This window comes from Moschus berezovskii, chromosome 10, assembly GCF_049115385.1.
Source record: "Moschus berezovskii isolate FMDL1 chromosome 10, NW_MosBer_1.0, whole genome shotgun sequence".
NCBI lineage: Eukaryota > Metazoa > Chordata > Mammalia > Artiodactyla > Moschidae > Moschus > Moschus berezovskii.
The window spans coordinates 37403369-37424713 of record NC_142469.1 but is presented as its reverse complement, the minus strand read 5'-3'; the positions used below and the strand labels follow the sequence as shown (position 1 = coordinate 37424713).

The 21345-nt window shown below is 37.3% G+C and overlaps 1 protein-coding gene across 4 annotated transcripts in view; it reads right to left on the bottom strand.

Annotated features, from left to right (window-relative positions):
- CEP85L (centrosomal protein 85L) overlaps positions 1-21345 on the bottom strand; it is a 209058-nt gene that overhangs the window by 123167 nt on the left and 64546 nt on the right. Inside the window, exon 1 of one of the 4 annotated variants that reach the window (XM_088840585.1) lies at positions 20615-20913. The exons of the other annotated variants lie outside the window; for them this stretch is intronic. Coding sequence (XP_088696711.1) covers positions 20615-20702 — 88 coding nt within the window. The 5' untranslated portion in view covers positions 20703-20913. Of the gene's footprint in view, positions 1-20614; positions 20914-21345 lie in introns of those variants that run through there. 4 annotated transcript variants of the gene reach the window in all.

The following is a 21345-nucleotide window of genomic DNA, read 5'->3' as shown; positions in this document are numbered from 1 at the left end:
TTTATTGACCTATTTTTTTAACGTGTAGTGACATCCAAAATGTTAAGTACGTATGGGAGAAAAGCATTATATAGATGCTTATATAGTATGCTTCCATGGCTGAGGAAGAGATTGTACATTTATACATACGGAAAAAGGAGGGAGCTCCACATCTAAATGTTGATACTAACGACAATGTTTTACTACAGAAACAAATACAGAAACATTTACTCTGTCACTAGGGGTGATAATGATGATTACACATTATCATCATAAGAAAAAAATGCTGATTACTTTTACTCATTTGCAGGTTACATCAGCATTTGATTCTGAAAGGAACCAGCTACAGAGCAAGACATGTAAATTCAACAGATCCCTAGTCAACAATTTTATAAAAGTTGCATTAAGACCCCTGAAATAAAGTAAATACACTTGTTTTTAGACAATATAACTATTTTAAGCAGTATAAAGTAGTGTTACATATTTAGCCCACAACAACTCCACTCTATCTGTAGTTAACAAATCTTGACCCAAGGAAACCAATTGTGTATAGAAAGGATATAATCTCCCCCGCCCCATGTACACAGAGACACAACAGTAATGGGGATTTAAAAAAAAAAAGAAAGAAAAAGCCCATCTATAATGATACAGTATTATCATCAGAAGCTAGGAAGATGTTCCTAGCTTAAATCATTAACTATTACCAGGAAGAACGGCTCAACAAAACTTTCTGTAAAAGGTCAGAGATTAATATTTTCACCTGTGCAAGCCATCTGATCTCTACCAAAACTGTCACCACTGTCATAAGGGCAGTGGTAGACAACAGACTAGATGTGGCTGTGTTACAATAAAACTTCACAAAAATGATGACAAGCTAGATTTGACCGACAGGTCATCGTTTGCAGATCCCTGATCTAGAGGTAAAAAAAAAAAAAAATTATTCTAATTTGTAAATATTCTCTAAAATTCATCTGATTCAAAATGAGTAACTCTAGCCAGCACGTTAATTCATTCCTTTATTCAGAAGAAATTCTAGTTCATCCTTGAGCACATACCAGTGAGTATGAGTACTGCTGCGCTAAATCTGAAAATTCATGGCAGCATTATTGAAATTTTCTGTGGACTACCAATACCAGTAAGTTTTTGGATTTCTTTTTCCAGAATAAACAGTCTCAGTTTGTAATAACGAAGAACCTTTTATATTCTATTACAAGTTAATCACTAAAAGGAGGTTACCTATAAGCTATACACACATTCTAATGACCCATCTCTGGGAAACCTCCCAGATAATGAGCACTAGGTAAAAAAAAAAAACCCTCTGTTCAGCTCACAGGAAACATCCAGGCCAGGCCCACCTGTGAACAACTACAGGGAGGCTAACACATCCCCTCCAGAGGCTGATGATGTTGTTGCTTAGCCGCTTAGTCGTGTCCGACTCTTTGTGACCCCATCGACTGAAGCCCACCAGGCTCCTGTGTCCATGAGATTTTTCCTGGCAAGAATACTAGAGTGGGTTGCCATTGCCTTCTCCAGGGGATCTTCCCAACCCAGGGATCAAACCCATATCTCCTGAGTGGGTTCTTTACCGCTCAGCCACTAGGGAAAGCCCCAGAATCTGATGCGAACCATGAAATGTCTGACTTGACTCCCTCCCCACTGGCTATAAAAGAAGCCTGAATTCTAACTCAGGCAAGAGGATTCTATGGGGCATGAGCCTACCATCATCTGTTTGGCTTTTTATATAAAGTCACTACTCCTTTCCTCAACAACTCATCTCTTAATTTACTGGCCAGTTATACGAGCTTGGACTCAATGACAAGTTTATTTGTATATTTTTTCTTGGGGGGCGGGGTGGGGAGGCATGCTGCTTGACTTGTGAGATCTTAGTTCCCTGAGCAGGGATTGAACCCAGGCCCTTGGCAGTGAAAGTCTGGAGTTCTAACCACTGGACCGCCAGGGAATTCCCCTGCATGGTTGAAAACTCTCTAACACCACCAAACATATATTAATGTATATGATGATTAATTTTATGTGTCAACATAACTGGACAATGAGGTGTCCTCATACTGGGATGTTTCTATGAGACTATTTCTGGTCTTATATTTAAGTTGTAGACTGAGTAAAGCAAATTGCCCTCCATATGTGGAAGGGCCTCATCAAACCGGTTAAAGGTCTGAATAGAACAAAAGGCTGACACACCTCCAATAAAGAGAGAATTCTTCCCATCTGAAGGTCTTCAAAACAGAACACTGGCTTTACCCTGTCTTTTGTACTGGAAATGAAACATCAGCTCTTCCTGGACTTCAGGCCTTTCAGCCTTCAGAAGGAAAATCCATCATCAGCCCTCCCGGTTCTCAGGCCTTCAAATTCAACTTGGAACTAAACCATTGACTCCCTTGCTGACTCGGCCTGCAGATCTTGGGTCTTGCCAGCCTCCATAATCACATGAATAAATTCCTTATATCTCTTCCTTAAGATACATAGAGAATATATATCTTAAGAGAAAGAGAATATTTGTTTTTCCTCGAGTGCACATAATACACTCTCCAGGACAGATCATGCCTTATGCCACAAAACAAATCTCACTACATTTAAGAAGATTTAGAACATATCAAGCCATCTTTTCCAATGATAATGATATGAAGTAATTTAAAGAAGAAAACAGAAAGCTCACAAATATGTGGTGATTAAACAACATGCTCCTAAACTACCATGAGTCAAAATGGAAATGAAAAAATATCTTGAGACAAATGATGGAAACACAACATACCAAAACTTATGGAATGCAAAAGCATTTCTAAGAGGTAAATTTATAGTGATAAATGCCAACGTTAAGAAGGCTCAAATGAACAATCTAACTTTATACCTTAAGGAGCCAGAAGAAGAACAAACACCAAAATTAGTAGAAGGAAGGAAATAATTTAGGATTCCAGGCTTTCATTGCCATGGCCCAAGTTCAATCTCTGGTCCGGGAATTGAGATCCCACAAGCCGCGCAATGCAGGAAAAAAAAAGCTTAAAGAAGCAAGGAACTAATAAGAATCAGAGTGGAAATGAAATAAAGACTAAAAAAGACAACTGAAAAGATCAATGAAACTAAAAGCTATTTTGAAAAGATAAGCTGACAACTGAATGACTGTGGAAAAAACAAAAGCCTCAAATACAATCGGAAATGAAAAAGGAGACATTACAACTGCTCACATAGAAATACAAAGGATTATAAGAAACTGCTATGAACAATCATAAGCCAACAAACTGGACAACTTAGAAAAAATGAATAAACTCCTAGAAACATACAACCCACCAAGACTAAATCATGAAGATAAAGAAAATCCAAACAGACTGATTACTAGAATCAACAATCGAAAACCTTTCAACAAAGACATATTCAGGACCAAATGGTTTCATTGAGGAATCCTACCACTTAACGAATTAATACTAATTCTTCTCACACTCTTCAAAAAAATGGAAAGGGAGAGAACAATTCCAACCTCTTTAAGAAATCATTGTTACCCTATACTCAAGACAGATAACAACAGTACAGAAAATCACAGGCTATTATCCCCAATAACATAGTACAAGTATCTTCAACAAAATAATAGCAAACCTAATTCAACAGTACATCAAAAGGACCAAACACCATGGTCAAATGAGATTTATTTCAAAGATGCAAGTATGGTTCAACATATGCAAATCAATAAAAGTGATACACCACATTAACAACATAAAGCACAGAAATCTATATAAATTCAACAGATGTAGGAAAGTATTTGACAATATTCAACATCCTCTCAAGATAAAACCCTTAACAAATCAGATAAAGCAGGAACATATTCAGCACAATAAAGGCCATACGTAAACTACCCACAGTTAACATCATATTCAACAGTGAACAGCTGAGAAGCAAGATTAGGAACAAGACAAGGACATCTACTCTCATCACTTTTACTTAATAAAGTACTGGAAGTTCTAGCCAGAGCATTTATACAATTATACAAGAAAAAGAAATACAGGGCATCCAAATCAGAAAGGAAGAAGTAAAACTGTCTCTATTTGCACATGACATACTTCATACAGAAAACCACCAAAAAACCAAATCAGCAATTTCAATAAACTTACAGCATACAGAAATTAATACACAAAAATCAGTTGTGTTTCTATATACTAACAAACTACTGAAAAGAAAAATTAATAAAACAATCCCACTTAAAACTGCGTCAAAAAAAAAAACAGAAGTAAATTAAAACAAGGAGGTAAAAGATCTGTACATCAAAAATTAGAATACATTGAGATGAAATAAAATGAAGACAAAAGTGGAAAGATATTTCACACTCACGAATCAAGAGAATACTGCTAAAATGTTCATGCTACCCAAAGCAATCCAGATTCAATGCAATCCTTTTAAAAATTTCAAAGGCATTTTTTAGGAAAAAAAAAAATCTTAAAACCACAAAAGACTTTGAATAGCCAATTCACTCCTGAAAAAGAACAAAACTGGAGGCATCAAACTTCCTGATTTCAAACTATACTATAAACCTATAGTAATCAAAACAGTATTGTCATTTAAAAATATTCACAGATCAATGGAATGGAATAGACAGCCCAGAAATAAACCCATGCAGTGAATTAATTTACTATAAGGGATCCAAGAATATACAAGGGGAAATCTACTCAATAAGTGGTGTTAGGAAAACTGGAGAGCCACAGACAAAAGCATGAACTATTCCACTATCTTACACCATACACAAAAATGAACTCAAAATGGATTAAAGACTTGTACATAAGACGTAGAGCCATAAGACTCCTAGAATATACAGATATGCTCCTTAACATTGGTCCTGCAATGATTTTTTGGATTTTGACACTAAAAGCAAAAATAAATGAATGGAACTACATCAAACTAAGGGCATTCCAGGTGGTGCTAGTGGTAAAGAACTTGTCTGCCAATGCAGGAGATGTAAGAGATATGGGTTCAGTCCCTGGGTTGGGAAGATCCCCTGGAGGAGGGCATGGCAACCCACTCCAATATTCTTGCCTGGAGAATTTCATGGCAAGAGGAATTCTGGCAGAGGAGCCTGACAGGCTACAGTCCGTAAGGTTGCAAATAGTTGGACATGACTGAAGCAACTGAGCACAGCATGGCACAAACTAAAAAGCTTTTGAACAGTAAAGAAAATTAAAAAGAGAGAGAGAGGAAGAAGGAAAAAGAGAGAAAAGTCAATCTATGAAACGGGAGAAAGTATCTGCAAACCATATATCCAATAAGAGGTTAGTAACACAAAACATATAAAGAACTTATACAACTCAACAGCTAAAAACCATCCAAATAAACGATGATCTGAATAACATTTTTCCAAAGACACAAACACAACAGAATATTATACAGCCATAAAACGTAAGGAAATCCTGCCATATGCAACAGCACGGATGAACCTGGAGGGCATTATGCTAAGTGAAATGAGCCAGACAAAGAAAGACAAATAGTGCACGGTACAATACATGTGGAATTAAAAACAAGAGTTGAACTCAAAGAGAGGTGAATGGTAGCTGTCAGGGTCCAAGAGATGGGGAAACTGGGAGAGGCTGGTAGGATACCTTTCAGTTATAAGATGACTAAGTCTTAGAATCTAATGTAGAATACAATGACTATAGTTAACACTGTATAAGTGAAATTTGCTAAGAGAATAAAACTTAAGTGTTCTCAACTGAAAAAAGTAAACAATGAGGTGATATGTTAATCAACTCTAATCAGAATCCTTTCACAATGTACACATAAACCAAATCATCACATTTTCACCTTAATACATTACAATTTTATTTATCAATTATATCTCAATAAAGCTAAAGAAAAAAGAATCCAACGTTTGGGAGAATGGGTTTTTAGAATGTTCTTTAAGCATTATTTCTAATAAGGAACTATTACAAATAAACCCAAAAAGGGAAAAAGGAACAGAATCTAGGCCATTAAAATAATGAAGATTTAAAAGTGTAAAATGCTTATATTATCAATCTAACTAAGGTATAAAATGCAATAAATGGGAAATTCACAAATAACCTCAGATTTCATATCTTCTAGGAATTCTCTGAACTCGTTTTTTGGCCTGTTTCTAGCTTAGCATTCACCATATCAAATTAAAGTTATCTGTGCAAGTATCTGTCTTCCTTCCAGACAGTAGTAATATTCACTAAGGGCAGGCACCAGTGTTCCAGACTTGACTCAGTGTTGCAGCCAGCATATATATAGCAAAGAGTCAAACAAACAAAAAATGCACAGAGCAACTGGAAAAGAAGCACATCAAAATACTATTTGCAGTTTTTCCTAGATGGTAGGATTATTGGTAATTTGACTCTTATGCTTTGTATTATTACTTTAATAATCAGAAAAATAGGCTTTATTTTTTTCATGCTTAACCCCCACCAATAACAAACCAAATAATTTAGTTATTAAGTACCTCAGTGATTCTATACCCGCCTTTGGAGATATGTTTTCCTGGAAAGGGTACCCAACTTATATGCCCTATTTTGGAACAAAATGGGTACATTCTAACAGGCAAATCAAGTACCATAAGTTTTCAAAAAAATGTTCAAAAATTCAAAATCACATATTAATGTTCATAAAATGAATTAGATTTCTACATTTAAAAGGAAAAAAATTTCTTCAAATTCAAAATAAAGAATTTAGAACAGATTGGTTCTTTGTTTTGGTTGATAGCTACAAGTCTGTTTCAATAATACCACAATTAATTTAGTCCAGTAAGAGAAACAAATTAGGAAGCTTTTTAAAGCTGCAGGACAGTCTACCAGGGAAACAAAGTAACTCAAACATTTTGACAAAAGACCTGTGCACTTTTCATAGGAAGGTACCCTCATCAAATGAACTTTAGAAAAAGAAAGCATAAGTCCAATCACATCAGACAAATCATTTGATCAGTCAGTGGGGAAAACATGTCCTACTCAGAACAGCATCTTATTCCTTTAAATCAGTAAGACATTTTAATTTACTTATAATAGTATCACAATGCTCTTATTTTTGCTAAACTTTTCCTTTTAAAGGAACAAGAGATTCATTCAGATTTCCCAAAATGGCAGAAGTATCATGAAATGACCGAATTATCTATAGAAATTGATCTCCTCCAGGCCGCGTTCACATTTGTCTTCTCCTTTAAATATAACCAGTTTTTTTAAAGGACATGGTATTTTATATGCCTAGAACACTGGAGATAATTAACAAAATGTCATGATTAAAATAACATTCTAAGCTTTAATTTCAGATTGAATAAATTCAACTTGAGAAGAATGATATGCTGTATCTCTAGTCAACATAATCCAGAATCACAAGGCAGCCAGAACTAGACATGACATGAATACGCTTACCAAGCGATATAAGTTTCACCCAATTGTTATAAGACTACACTACTAAAATGGGAGTTACTCAATTTCTAGATATGGGCACTTTAAAAATAACTTAAAATAAGGCTCAGTGATCTCTGAAATAAAATCTAAGCTAGGTCCCGTCAGATGACAGTAACTGAACGACTGTGTAGGATCTGCTCTCTGGAGAAAGGGGCATTTCTGTAAGAACAGCGGCTTCTCTTTGGAAGACAGTAGAATTTGTCTATTTAAAATAGAATACTAAATGCATCAACTGTTAAATGTCCAGTATTTAATACTAAATAGAATACTAAATATTAACATATTTAATAACTATTAATATTTCTCACAGTGGAAAAAACAGGAAGATGAACATAAAATGAGTAAGTTATCTATTATATTTTATATTCTTTCTGAAGCTTCTTTTCTAAATTGGAAGCAAAAATTAATACAATATCAAGTCTTCCATAATATGCTAACATAACTGTGACTGCATTTAGAAGAACTAACCTTACTGAATTTTAAAAATGACAACACTAAGCCAAAAAAAAAATTGACAAAGCAGTTTTATAGTTTTAAATAAAAAGCTGAATATATAATACAAACCATGAATACAAAGTACAGTGTTTTCTTAAATGCAGGTTATCACCCATTCAGTGCACTGAGACCAACCCCTTTTAATAAAACAGAACAAAATGGAAAATATCAAAGCATATTTACTCTTAGTTGACATAAGATAAACAAATCTCATGATCTAACATCTCTGAAATGTTAACAAGTACAAAGTACTTCTGCACAAAGTTCAGAACAGTAGCCTTCAACTGCCCCATTCTATTATCAGTAGAAACCAAGTTAAAAAGAAATAAAACCAAGGAAAACAACCAAAAACCTTATTTTCCTTATCTCATATGTCTAATCAGTTTCTGAAACTCTTCAGTCCATTTTAGACGTATTCACCGAATTAGACCTCTCTTCTCCTTTCCACTGTCACAGATTATGTCTTTTGGCTCAACTACTGCACAGACGTCCTGTTGGGGCGGCTGCCCAAGCCAGCCTCTACCCTACTATCAGAAAATACACTTACATCATTCTTCTGCTCACAAAGGTCTGTGGTTTCCTTACTGCATATTAAATAAAACTCAAACTCCTTAACTTTGGCAAAGTTCTTCACCAACTGGCAAACCTCATTTTCTAATACTTTACAACTCCTACCTCCCCCGCTCCAGCTCCCAACACTCTGTAGCTGCACATACCTAACCACTGCCTCAGAAAGAGATCAGGTCCTTTCTGACTCCAAGCTACTTCTCCTCTCTCTCTTAAGTGTCTCGATTCAGAATTAACTTGCTCTAAATGTTTTCTCTGATTCTTCCCGGGAGTATTAAAATAACTACTACTTTGTACTCTCCCAATATATCATTTAAAATACCATAACAACATTTACTAATCTATATTAACTCATATTTGTATGACTTTCTTCTTCCTCACCAAATAGGAACAATGAAAGGCAACTTTTTTAGTCTCTAGCACAGTGCTGCACATTTAAGACAGCGTCTCAATAAATGCAGTGTTATAACCACTGGGTAACCAATAAATGTTCCTAGTATAAAATAAAATTTTGGAAGGTTTATAATTAGATCTTAAAAATATTCTTTCCTTTAGAAGGATTAAAACAGGGTTGGGGGGGGTGGGTTGGTTGTCTATTTTAAAATCCAGGAAATTTTAAGCTATCCCTTGAGACAGTGTGCATTTAAGCATCTATTTAAAGATCAGTAAATATTTTCCAAGGCAGCTAAAAAAAAAAAAATTTTTTTTAACTAATAATTAAAAGTGATTTGACGGGCTGTTGGCCAAAATTCCTAAAAAATGGGGGAAAACAATCTTCAATAAGCATCAAAGGCATTAAAAAAAGTCACCAAAAAATTAAATAGAAGATTAAAACACAGAAAAATATCCACATTAATAGCAATCAGGAAAACAGAAACAGAAAATCTTATACCCCACTGGAGAATACCTAGGTAAAGTGAAAAAAACCTAATACCATAGAGGTATCTGTTACTCACCCCACTCTTCTACTTTAATTCAGGACTGTTTATCTCCAGGGTAAGTGACTCCAATTATCTTAATTTTTCTTTAATTATAGAATTAATAGTATAGCACAGTGGGAAAAAATGTGGACTATGAAACTAGATTGTCTGGGTTCAAGTTATGTACCACTCTTATAAGCAGTGAAATCTTGAGTAAGTCAGTTAGCCAATCTGTGCCCCCATTTCTTTATATGTAAATAAGTGAAGTGAAGTCGCTCAGTCGTGTCCGACTCTTTGCGACCCCATGGACTGTAGCCCACCAGGCTCCTCCATCCATGGGATTCTCCTGGCAAGAATACTGGAGTGGGTTGCCATTTGGAAAAAATTATAGTATCTATCTTTTAGAGCTATTGTGATAACTGAATTAATATGCAAAGATATTTTTCAAAGGGCAGAATAAATGGACACACAGATCAATGGACAGAATAAAGGGCCCAGGAATAGTCTCTTCAATAAATGGTATTGAGAAAACTGGACAAGCACATGCAAAAGAATGAAACTAGTCTTTATCTAACACCACACATAAAAATCAACTCACTGGGTTAAAAAAATGTGAGACTTGAAACCATAAAAGTCCTAGAAGAAAACGCATGGGGTAAGCTCCTTGACATCAGAATTGGCAATGATTTTTTTGGATTTGACATCAAAAGCAAAGGCAACAAAAATAAAACGTATACTACATCAAACTAAAATGCTTCTGCACAGCAAAGGAAATCATCAACAAAATGAAAAGCCAATCTGTTGAATGGGAGAAAATATTTGCAAGTCATCTATCTGATAAGGGGTTAATATCCAAAACAGAGAACTAACTCACACAACTCAATAGGAAAAATAATAATAATAATTTGATTAAAAATGGGGAAAGGAACTAAATAAATATGTCTCTAAAGAAGACATACAAGTGGCAACAGCTACGTGAAAAGGTGATTCAGATCACTAAGTAGCAGGGAAATGCAAATCAGAACCACTATGAGATCTCCATTCCTATTAGAATGGTTGTTATCAAAAATATAATAACAAGTATTGGCAAAAATGCAGAGAAAAGAGAAACCTTGTACACTATTGGTGGGCAAAACTGGTACAGCCACCACAGGACAGCATGGAGGCTCCCCATACTGAAACTAAAAATAGAACTATCATGATCCAGCAACCCACACTTCTGGGTATATATCCAAAGAAAATAAAATCACTGTCCCAAAGAGATATTAATATCTACATCCCCCACCCCACCCCACCCCACCGTGTTCACTGCTGTATTATTTATAATAGCCAAAACACAGAAACTACTTAAGGGTCCATCAACAGATGAATGACTAAAGAAACTGTGTTTGCACAGAATGGAATACTATTCGGCCACAAAAAGAAGAAAATCCTGCCATTTGTTGCAAGGTGAATAGACCTTGAGAACATCACACTAAGTCAAATACCCAGAGGAAGACAAATGCTGTATAATCTCATTTAGACACAGAATCCAAACAAAACTCATAAAGACAGGCAACAGACTGGTGGCTTCCAGGAGCAGGGAGTGGGAGGGTGGGAGAAAAGGATGAAGGCGGTAAAAAAGCAGAAACTTCCAGGCATAAGATTAATAAGTTTGGGGATATAATGTACAGCATTGTGACTATAGATAACAATACTATGCTGTATATTTGAAAGTTACTAAGAGAGTAAATCTTAGAAGTTCTCATCACAAGGGAAAAAAACTCTTAATATGTGTGGTGATGGATGTTAACTAAGCTTATTATGGTAATAATTTTGAAATATATATATATATTTCAAATTACTATATTGTATACCTTAAACTAATACAACATTACATATCAATTACATCTCAATCAAACTGGGGAAAAATAATCCACCTCAATCTAAGTTAATTGGCTTTCTTGCATTTAAGGATTTCAATAAATTGAAGTTTAAGTAATTAGCAGCTAGCATTCTTTGCATTCTTAATATAAAAATGGTATCTGGAAGTTATTCATTAACTATTATTATTAAAACTACTATTATCAGTATTAGTACTAAATTACTAATAAAATTAATTTTAAAAAACATTACCACCAAAGTTGTAACACTATATAGTCTTCAAATGTGATTCTAAATTTTCTTATTTTCAATTTGAGTATAACAGGGAAGAGCTTTAAACTAGGTTGGTTCAGGCTGAGGTTAAAATTAACTCAATAAGGCCAAGATCAGATGAATAAATAAGTGGTTCATCTTTCACATAAAAAGTGTGAATCCAAACCAGTAATATTCTCATCATATAAGACAAGGAACTCAGGAGGGTTAAGGTAGCAACCAGTATAAGACTATCTCTTTCTATGAAAAAAATCATGTGCTTGTTGATTTCATATGTGGAGAGGCTACAGATATCCTATCTTATATTCTGGTTACATGAAATGCTGTATTCAAAACAGTATTTTTGGAGCTATTTGGAATGAAGGCCACATAATTAATTTAGTCTCTCAAAAAGCCTTTGTTTCTATCTATAACCTGGAAAAAATAGGTATAATTAAAAACTAGTAAGAGGTTTTTTAATAAAACCACTATAAACAGGAGGGAGTATAACAAGTGGTATTCCAGAGAAGTTTACCTCTGTCTTTGAATGTAACTATTTCATAATATCAATTAATAGAGAAAATATTCTACATGGTAGCAAATTAAGTTCAAACTTAAGAAGGATCATCAGCACCCAGGAAGAAATAAAAGTCCCAATAAAAATAAACACTGCCAAGTAAAGTTGCTAGACCTAATGAAAATTCATACAGCCATTGGTCTCCAATGAAAGCAGAGTAAGCTCATTATTTCTCAATCAACCTTTAATTTTCCAATACTTAAGAGCCAAAACTAAAACAGAACTTCAGTTGCAAAACACTCCAAAATAAAGTTTTGAGAAAATTTATAAAATAACACCCCCAAATTTAAAAACTTCATTTCCAGTCAAACTTCTCAGTACATTATTCTTAAAATGAGATAGGATGTTCAGAATTAATGAAAAAGCTTCAAAAAAGCTTCAGTAATGTCATGATAAAGCAATGTACACTGACTGTGATCAATAAACACACAATCTCTGCCTCTACACGACAGCAAAACCACCTCATAGAAAACTTTAAACTTTACATGATATGTAGTCCATGTAGTCTACGAGGTGGTTTTTCATCCCATTCTTTCAGAAAGTTAGTTAAAAACGAGTTCACTTCAGAATTCTGAACTTTAGTACTGAAACAGCATCAATAAAGCAATGAAGACATCTACTATATAAAGACGGCATAAAACAAAGTTCCTGATCTTAAATCTACTCTTTAAAGTAATTCAAAATCTCTTTAAAGTAATTTAAACCTTTACCCAGTTCAGATACCTAGGCAGAATCCTATAGTCAAGATTCAGCCACTGTTCAGCGTAAGGAGCCCCAGGAGACACTACCGCTAGTTTCAAAACTGAATGTCCCAGGCAAACCCATACAGTTGGTCACCCTAGCTTGATTAAGTGGTAAGGGCAAAGAAAGCCACCCAAACACTTACTAAGCACTTATGTACCAATCCTATAAATCCAATAAAATGGGCTGACTGGATTAGAGGATCTTTAATCCCTAAGGTCCGTCTAGTCAAGGCAATGGTTTTTCCCGTGGTCATGTATGGATGTGAGAGTTGGACTGTGAAGAAGGCTGATCGCCGAAGAATCGATGCTTTTGAACTGTGGTGTTGGAGAAGACTCTTGAGAGTCCCTTATACTGCAAGGAGATCCAACCAGTCCATTCTAAAGGAGATCAACCCTGGATGTTCATTGGAGGGACTGATGCTAAAGCTGAAACTGCAATACTTTGGCCACCTCATGCGACGAGTTGACTCACTGGAAAAGACTGTGATGCTGGGAAAGGTTGGGGGCGGGAGGAGAAGGGGACGACAGAGAATGAGATGGCTGGATGGCATCACCGACTCTGTGGACATGAATTTGAGTGTACTCCGAGGGTTGGTGATGGACAGGGAGGCCTGGCGTGCTGTGATTCATGGGGTCGCGGAGAGTCGGACACGACTGAGCGACTGAACTGAACTGAACTGAACTGAATCCCTACTAGTCTAAAAATTTTTAATCTCTCACTGAAACTAGGCAGTGGCACTGATCTATTCTATCACATCTTACTTGGCCTCTTGGAAGCATGTGACTCTGCCTCTTCCAGAAGGTTAACTTCTGACTCTTCTGACTCCTTCCTTCAGTCTCCTCTCCTCTGGAACATTCAGTTCAGTCCAGTCACTCAGTCGTGTCCAACTCTCTGCGACCCCATGAATCACAGCACACCAGGCCTCCCTGTCCATCACCAACTCCCGGAGTTCACTCAAACTCATGTCCATCAAGTCGGTGATGCCATCCAGCCATCTCATTCTCTGTCATCCTCTTCTCCTCCTGCCCCCAATCCTTCCCAGCATCAGAGTCTTTTCCAGTGAGTCAACTCGTCGCATGAGGTGGCCAAAGTATTGGAGTTTCAGCTTTAGCATCAGTCCTTCCAATGAACACCCAGGATTGATCTCCTCTAGAATGGACTGGTTGGATCTCCTTGCAGTACAAGGGACTCTCAAGAGTCTTCTCCAGCACCACAGTTCAAAAGCATCAATTCTTCGGCGATCAGCTTTCTTCACAGTCCAACTCTCACATCCATACATGACCACGGGAAAAACCATAGCCTTGACTAGACAGACCTTGGTTGGCAAAGTAATGTCCCTGCTTTTTAATATGCTATCTAGGTTGGTCATAACTTTCCTTCCAAGGAGTAAGCGTCTTTTAATTTCATGGCTGCAATCAGCATCTGCAGTGATTTTGGAGCCCAAAACAATAAAGTCTGACACTGTTTCCACTGTTTCCCCGTCTATTTCCCATGAAATGATGGGACCAGATGCCATGATCTTTGTTTTCTGAATGTTGAGCTTCAAGCCAACTTTTTCACTCTCCTCTTTCACTTTTATCAAGAGGCTTTTGAGTTCCTCTTCACTTTCTGCCATAAGGGTGGTGTCATCTGCATATCTGAGGTTACTGATATTTCTCCCAGCAATCTTGATTCCACCTTGTGCTTCCTCCAGCCCAGCGTTCCTCATGATGTACTCTGCATATAAGTTAAATAAGCAGGGTGACAATATACAGCCTTGACGTACTCCTTTTCCTATTTGGAACCAGTCTGTTGTTCCATGTCCAGTTCTGACTCTTGCTTCCTGACCTGCATACAGGTTTCTCAAGAGGCAGGTCAGGTGGTCTGGGATTCCCATCTCTTTCAGAATGTTCCACAGGTTATTGTGATCCACACAGTCAAAGGCTTTGGCACAGTCAATGAAGCAGAAATAGAGGTTTTTCTGGAACTCTCTTGCTTTCTCCATGATCCAGCGGATGTTGGCAATTTGATCTCTGGTGCCTCTGCCTTTTCTAAAACCTGCTTGAACATCTGGGAGTTCATGGTTCACATATTGCTGAGGCCTGGCTTGGAGAATTTTGAGCATGACTTTACTAGCATGTGAGATGAGTGCAATTGTGCGGTAGTTTGAGCATTCTTTGGCATTGCCTTTCTTTGGGATTGAAACGAAGACTGACCTTTTCCAGTCCTGTGGCCACTGCTGAGTTTTCCAAATTTGCTGGCATATTGAGTGCAGCACTTTCACAGCATCATCTTTCAGGATTTGAAAGAGCTCAATTGGAATTCCATCACCTCCACTAGCTTTGTTTGTAGTGATGCTCTCTAAGGCCCACTTGACTTCACCTTCCCAGAGGTCTGGCTCCAGGTATGCGATCTCGCCATCGTGATTATCTTGGTCATGAAGATAATTATCTTGGTCTTTTTTGTACAGTTCTTCTGTGTATTCTTGCCACCTCTTCTTAATATCTTCTGCTTCTGTTAGGTCCATACCATTTCTGTCCTTTATCGAGCCCATCTTTGCATGAAACGTTCCCTTGATAGCTCTAATTTTCTTGAAGATATCTCTAGTTTTTCCTATTGTTGTTTTCCTCTATTTCTTTGCACTGATCGCTGAGGAAGGCTTTCTTATCTCTCCTTGCTATTCTTTGGAACTCAGCATTCAGATGCTTATATCTTTCCTTTTCTCCTTTGCTTTTTGCTTCTCTTCTTTTCACAGCTATTTGTAAGGCCTCCTCAGACAGCCATTTTGCTCTTTTGCCTTTCTTTTCCATGGGGATGGTCTTGGTCCCTGTCTCCTGTACAACGTCACGAACCTCCGTCCAGAGTTCATCAGGCACCCTATCTATCAGATCTAGTCCCTTAAATCTATTCCTCACTTCCACTGTATAATCATAAGGGATCTGATTTAGGTCACACCTGAATGGCCTAGTGGTTTTCCCTACTTTCTTCAATTTAAGTCTGAATTTGGCAATAAGGAGTTCATGATCTGAGCCACAGTCAGCTCCTGGTCTTGTTTTTGCTAACTGTATACAGCTTCTCCATCTTTGGCTGCAAAGAAAATAATCAGTCTGATTTCGGTGTTGACCATCTGGTGATGTCCATGTACGCTCTCCTAGTTTCACTCCTGCCTCACTGGCGGCTGCTCCTTCGCGGTCTCTCTTTGGATGGTCTTCTTCCTCTCTCTGACTAGAAAACGCTAACCTCTGCTGTCTTCTGGATACTCTATGTGACTATGTTTAAACACCGTGTTCAAACTTGCTACCTCCAGCTCTCCCACCTCCCCACTGAGATCCAGACTTCTGTGCCCAACATCTTACCTGAACCTCTGAAACACATCTCAACCTCCATCCGGGCTAACACACAACTCTTAATTCCACTTACTTCCTCACCTACCCCACCCTGGGAAATGACACTCCCATCCATTACAATTGCTGAAGCCACCACTAAGACTTCATCTTCATTTACCACCTCCAAACCATCACTAAATCCTGTTAGCCCTATTTCTCAAGTATATTCCAGACTCATTCTGTTCTCTCCTGTCCACTCTTGCCACTCTAATCCAAACCATCATCTTTCACCCAATCACTGCAATGACCTATTAACCGGTTTGTCTACTACCAATCTTTTCCCCATCCCACCACAATTTCCTCCCCCCACAAAACAGCCAGGAGTGATCTATCAACACCAAGGATCGCAAACGTCTGCTTCACCTCCCCAGTACGTAGAACAAAAAACAAGGTCTGCCTTGCAGTAGCACTCAATGTGCTAAGTGAAAGAATGAACAGTCATCTCCCTAACCATCCACAACTGCCTTCCCCTCACATAGAATAGAACCTAAAATCCTTACAAACTCTTAAAGGACTCCCTCACCTCATATCCCTGGTCACTATGCTCCAGACTCACTGATATTTTTCAAATTTCCCAAATTCATTTCCACCCTGCAGCTGTCTGTTTACCCTCCGCCTGAACACTGCTGCCCTCATGTCTGGCTGCTTCTCACCACTCAGGTCTCAGAGCAATGTTACCTCCTCAGAGAGGCCTTGTCTACCCAGAATCACCCATCTTATATCATCTCACTCAGCTCCCTTTTATTCACAGTACTTAACATTAGCTGCATTATTGTGTTGTTGGTTTACTTACAAACTGCTTCCTCCCTACTAGAATGTAAGTTCCCTTGGAGCTGGGAACTTTCTTATTCAATGTTGTACTCCCAGAGGCCAGTACAATGCCTACCACACAATACATACTGAAAGAATGACTCACATTTACCAAGTAGTTATGTATGTGCCAAGCACTACGCTAGGTAACAACAATGAATTTTTTTAATTAAAGAAAAGTAGAAAGTGCAAGTAAAATATTTAGTATGAAGAGCAATTTGATGTTCTTTTATGTTGATCATCCCCATTCTTAAAATGACCGTATACAACAAATCCCACTCTGTAGAATATTATTTTGCCACTGTAACTATATATATCCGTAAAGTAATAATAATAATTAGCATCTCATTATAGCTTTAGAAGTTATCTAAATGATTGCATTATTCACTTTTAATACACAATTTGAGGGAACTAATTAAGATAAAACGCAGTAAAATCTGAGAGCCTTCATTTCATCTTCTCAGAGTACACACAGACACATCTGATCCAGTCAGGAAACTCGAGACTGTAAAATACCTTCTGTCCTCAACATACAGAAACATTCACAACAGAGGCTGTCAACTCACCATTTATTGTCTGACCTCAGATTAGTTTACCACCTTCATCAAGCCAAGAGGCTATCAGTAATAATCAGGTTCATTTCACAAAAGTCATTACTAAAGCTGAGATTAACCACTCATCCCTGAAAGCCTATTATAAAAGAACATGCTCAACTGAGTTTAGGCAGAAGAGTTATGTTTCATTGGTATCATTGTACTTCTGGGTTCATTTAATTCAAAACCACAGAAAGACTTAGTATTTGACATAATCACACCACTTACTACCACCATCATTATGACATCACCAAACACCTTATAGCCAGGCATCAACCAGGGAAAGGCAGTGAGGCAATGAAGGCTTGAGGCACTTGAACAAATGACGCTTCTTCAGATCGTGTAAGTATTTTCTATAAAATTTTTAATTCTAGCATACTTTAAAACTGCCATATCCCACCTCCAAATGTTTTAAGGATTAAATATATGAATATTTTGAAAGTATGACTTATAAAAAGCAACAAACTCAATATAAGTGCAAGTACTCAAAATACCACCACATCACACTAGATGTTTAAAACCTAAGGGAAATACATTCATCTTTCAACCAACTGAAACTATTATACATTGTGAATAATGGAGTATTCTCAAACACACTCAACCAAATCATAAAAAACATAACACATGTTCTACTTAAAATTAAGTTTTCTATGTATTCAAAATGCATAACCTTAAAGGACCTATTGTATAGCTAATGGAACTCAGTGTTATGTGCCAGTCTGGATGGGAGGGGGTTCAGGGAAGAATGGATACATGTGTATGTATGGCTGAATCCCTTCGCTGTTCACCTGAAACTACTACAGCGTTGTTAATCGGCTATATCCCAATACAAAAAAAAAAGTTGAAAGTTTAAAAAAAGTAAAATAAAAGCAGGCAAAGGAAAATAAAGTTAGCTTTCTAACCACACTTGCCAATCAAAAAGGGGGGGAGGGCCACTTTTGCTTGATCTTTGCATGGGAATATAAGAAAATACTCATTTTATTTTCATTTATAACAGTTATCTTTGTAAAGCTGAAAAACTGTGGATAAAGCCGAAGCAAAATTAAATCCTACAGCAAAGGTCCAAAGTTCAATACTTCCCATACCCACTAATTATTCCTACTTGTTTTAATTGCCATTACCTTAAAAAGAAAGTTTTCTCCAACTTTTTAGAACTGGTTCTATATTATCTTTGGTTTTCTCTTTAGTCTAGTTTAGTTGTCTATTGTTTAGTTATTATGTCCAACGCTTTGCAACCCCACGGACTGTAGCCATCAGGCTCCTCAGCCCATGGGATTTTCTAGGCAATAATACTAGAGCGGGTTGCCATGTCTTTCTCCAAGGGATCTTCTGGACCCAGGGATAGAACCTGTGTCTCTTGCACTAGCAGGAAGATTAGTCTAGTTACATAACTGTATAAACAAACTAGTTTTTGGACATCTAGGATTAACCCACATATTGAGACAAACTCATTTAAATAGTAGAAATTATTTATGTATCCCTGTCTTAACACTGGCCCTCAAAACCAAAATGATATTGCTAATAAATTCAGTCAGAAGACTGGTTCCTTCTGCTTTCAGAAAAGCTCTAAAATCACTCAAGGTAATCAAAAGGTAATATTGGGCAGTGTTTCAAATATACAAATTTTCTTTAAATTCTAAGGAAAAAAGTGTCTACATGAACCAACTCAGAGGTCATCATTTTGACCTTCACCACCTGCTCATTTGCTAAAGAAACCACGCTTAAGTTTTACAAATGACGTATAAATTAAGCTTCAAAAATAATTTTAAAGGTTTGCTTTACTTAAGAAGAGAATAAACATAAATAATTACATTAGTATTCTGTAAAAGTAATCTATTCTTAGCATACAGCTGAAGAAAACTGTATTGGAAAGACATGCCCTGACTTACCAAAGGTTTATTACTGTCAAAGGTTAGATAAAATAAATGTGTTGCAAAGATACACTGTCTGATTATACTAAATTTGGATAGTATTTATAAAGTATCTTCTTCCACTATATTCTTTGCCACAGCAAAGGTTTAGAGGCTGCAATATAACCTCCAAGTCCTTCTTCAGTTAATTAACAATTTCTAACCACTATGATGTTTTCTTCTCCATAAAAAACAATGGAATAAATGGATATAACGCTTGGATGATATTATGCCTTCAAACATGCTATTATAACAAATAAATTTTAAGAGGTTAGTTTGCAAAGACATTACAGATGGCTTCTGACATGTACAGATAAATTGAAACCACTCCCTCCAGCCTCTGGGGACAATGAAGGGCCTTCTCACTGACTGAAGTTACTGTGATTGCAGAATCTGTAAATACCCAATGAGCATCAGAAACCTCTCAACTCCTGTCTCCTCCTCTTAGGACAAATGGTATACATTATAGAAAAAATAATTTCCTGCCTTTTTTTTTTTTTTACTAAACTCATGCCTACATTAAATTCTCTTATTTCTAAAAGCAGTGCAGGACCAAACTTAAGAGAATAATTTCAAATCTAACTCTGAATTTGAAAGTTTATCTATGTCTAGATCTAATGGTACCTTATGCCATTACAGTTAAAAGTGTATTATTATATGCTTGAAATGTGTTAAGAGGGTAAATCTTAAGTTTTCTCACCAAACACATGACACACAAAAAAACTGTAACTATGAGGTGATGGATAGGTCAACTAGTTGGCTGTGGAGATCATTTCACAATGTGTATATACACATGTATATATCAAAACTAAGTTGCACATATTAAGCATATTACAATTTCTAAATGTCAATTACACCCTCAATAAACCTGAGAAAATTATCTGTCTAAAAAAAAAAGAAAATCACATCACAAATTTCTAAAGTATCACCGAACTGCATTGTTTGAAATTTTAATAGAAATCTGAGTCTGTGTCTGATATTCTTTAAATAGCAAAAATACTACCAACAACAACAAAAAAAAAACCACTTCCAAATACTTTTTGTTTTGTTTGCAAATCGCCTTGAAAATGTATACTAAAATGTCAGTTACAAAAGTAGAGCTCAAACATTTTGTGTAACAAGGTTACCTAACAGAGGAGTCCTAGAAGCACCTGGAGTTGCAGGAAAATTTTTGTGTATGTACATATGGCGGCTTTTTCTGGATAAATGATCCATGTAACTTGCTGCTCCTGGGGCGCAGGGAGGGGAGGTGGGTGGTTCAAAATACAATTAAGATTAAATTAAAGCGCCTGAAAAAAAACAGCCAACGTCATGTAACTTGTCAATGTCAGATAACCAAGTCTTATTTTTTACATTCCTAATCAGGGGACGATTTATTCTAATTTGGTGGCTCCTACACAACTTTCAAGTGATGCAAGCATGAAATGGCTCTGCATTACAAAACAGTTCCCTTCACACACCCAACGCGGCAAACCCCAAATTTTCCCCGAAAAGGGCAGGAGCAGGCAAACGGATTAACACCCCCTCTTGCTCAAAGATCGATTGGCTTTGGCAGGACGTGTCCTCCAGAGAGAACTGCTGGGCGGTGACCAGGTTTCAGTGAGGAGATGGACCCCTGGGCGGGCACCAGCAGTCCAGACATCCCCAGCAGCCGCCTCCCACCCCCAAACGCGCCCGCCAGCAGGGTCTGCGGGCGCGGCTGCAGCAGATCCCGGCGCCCCCGGAGCGCGCCGCGCCGCCGCCGCTGCAGCACGGTCGCAGCGACCTTCCCGCCCGGATCTCCGGGAGCCCCGTTACCCACGTCCCCACACCCCACCCGAGAAAAAAGGGAGGCGGACGCACAACAAAGCCCAATCCG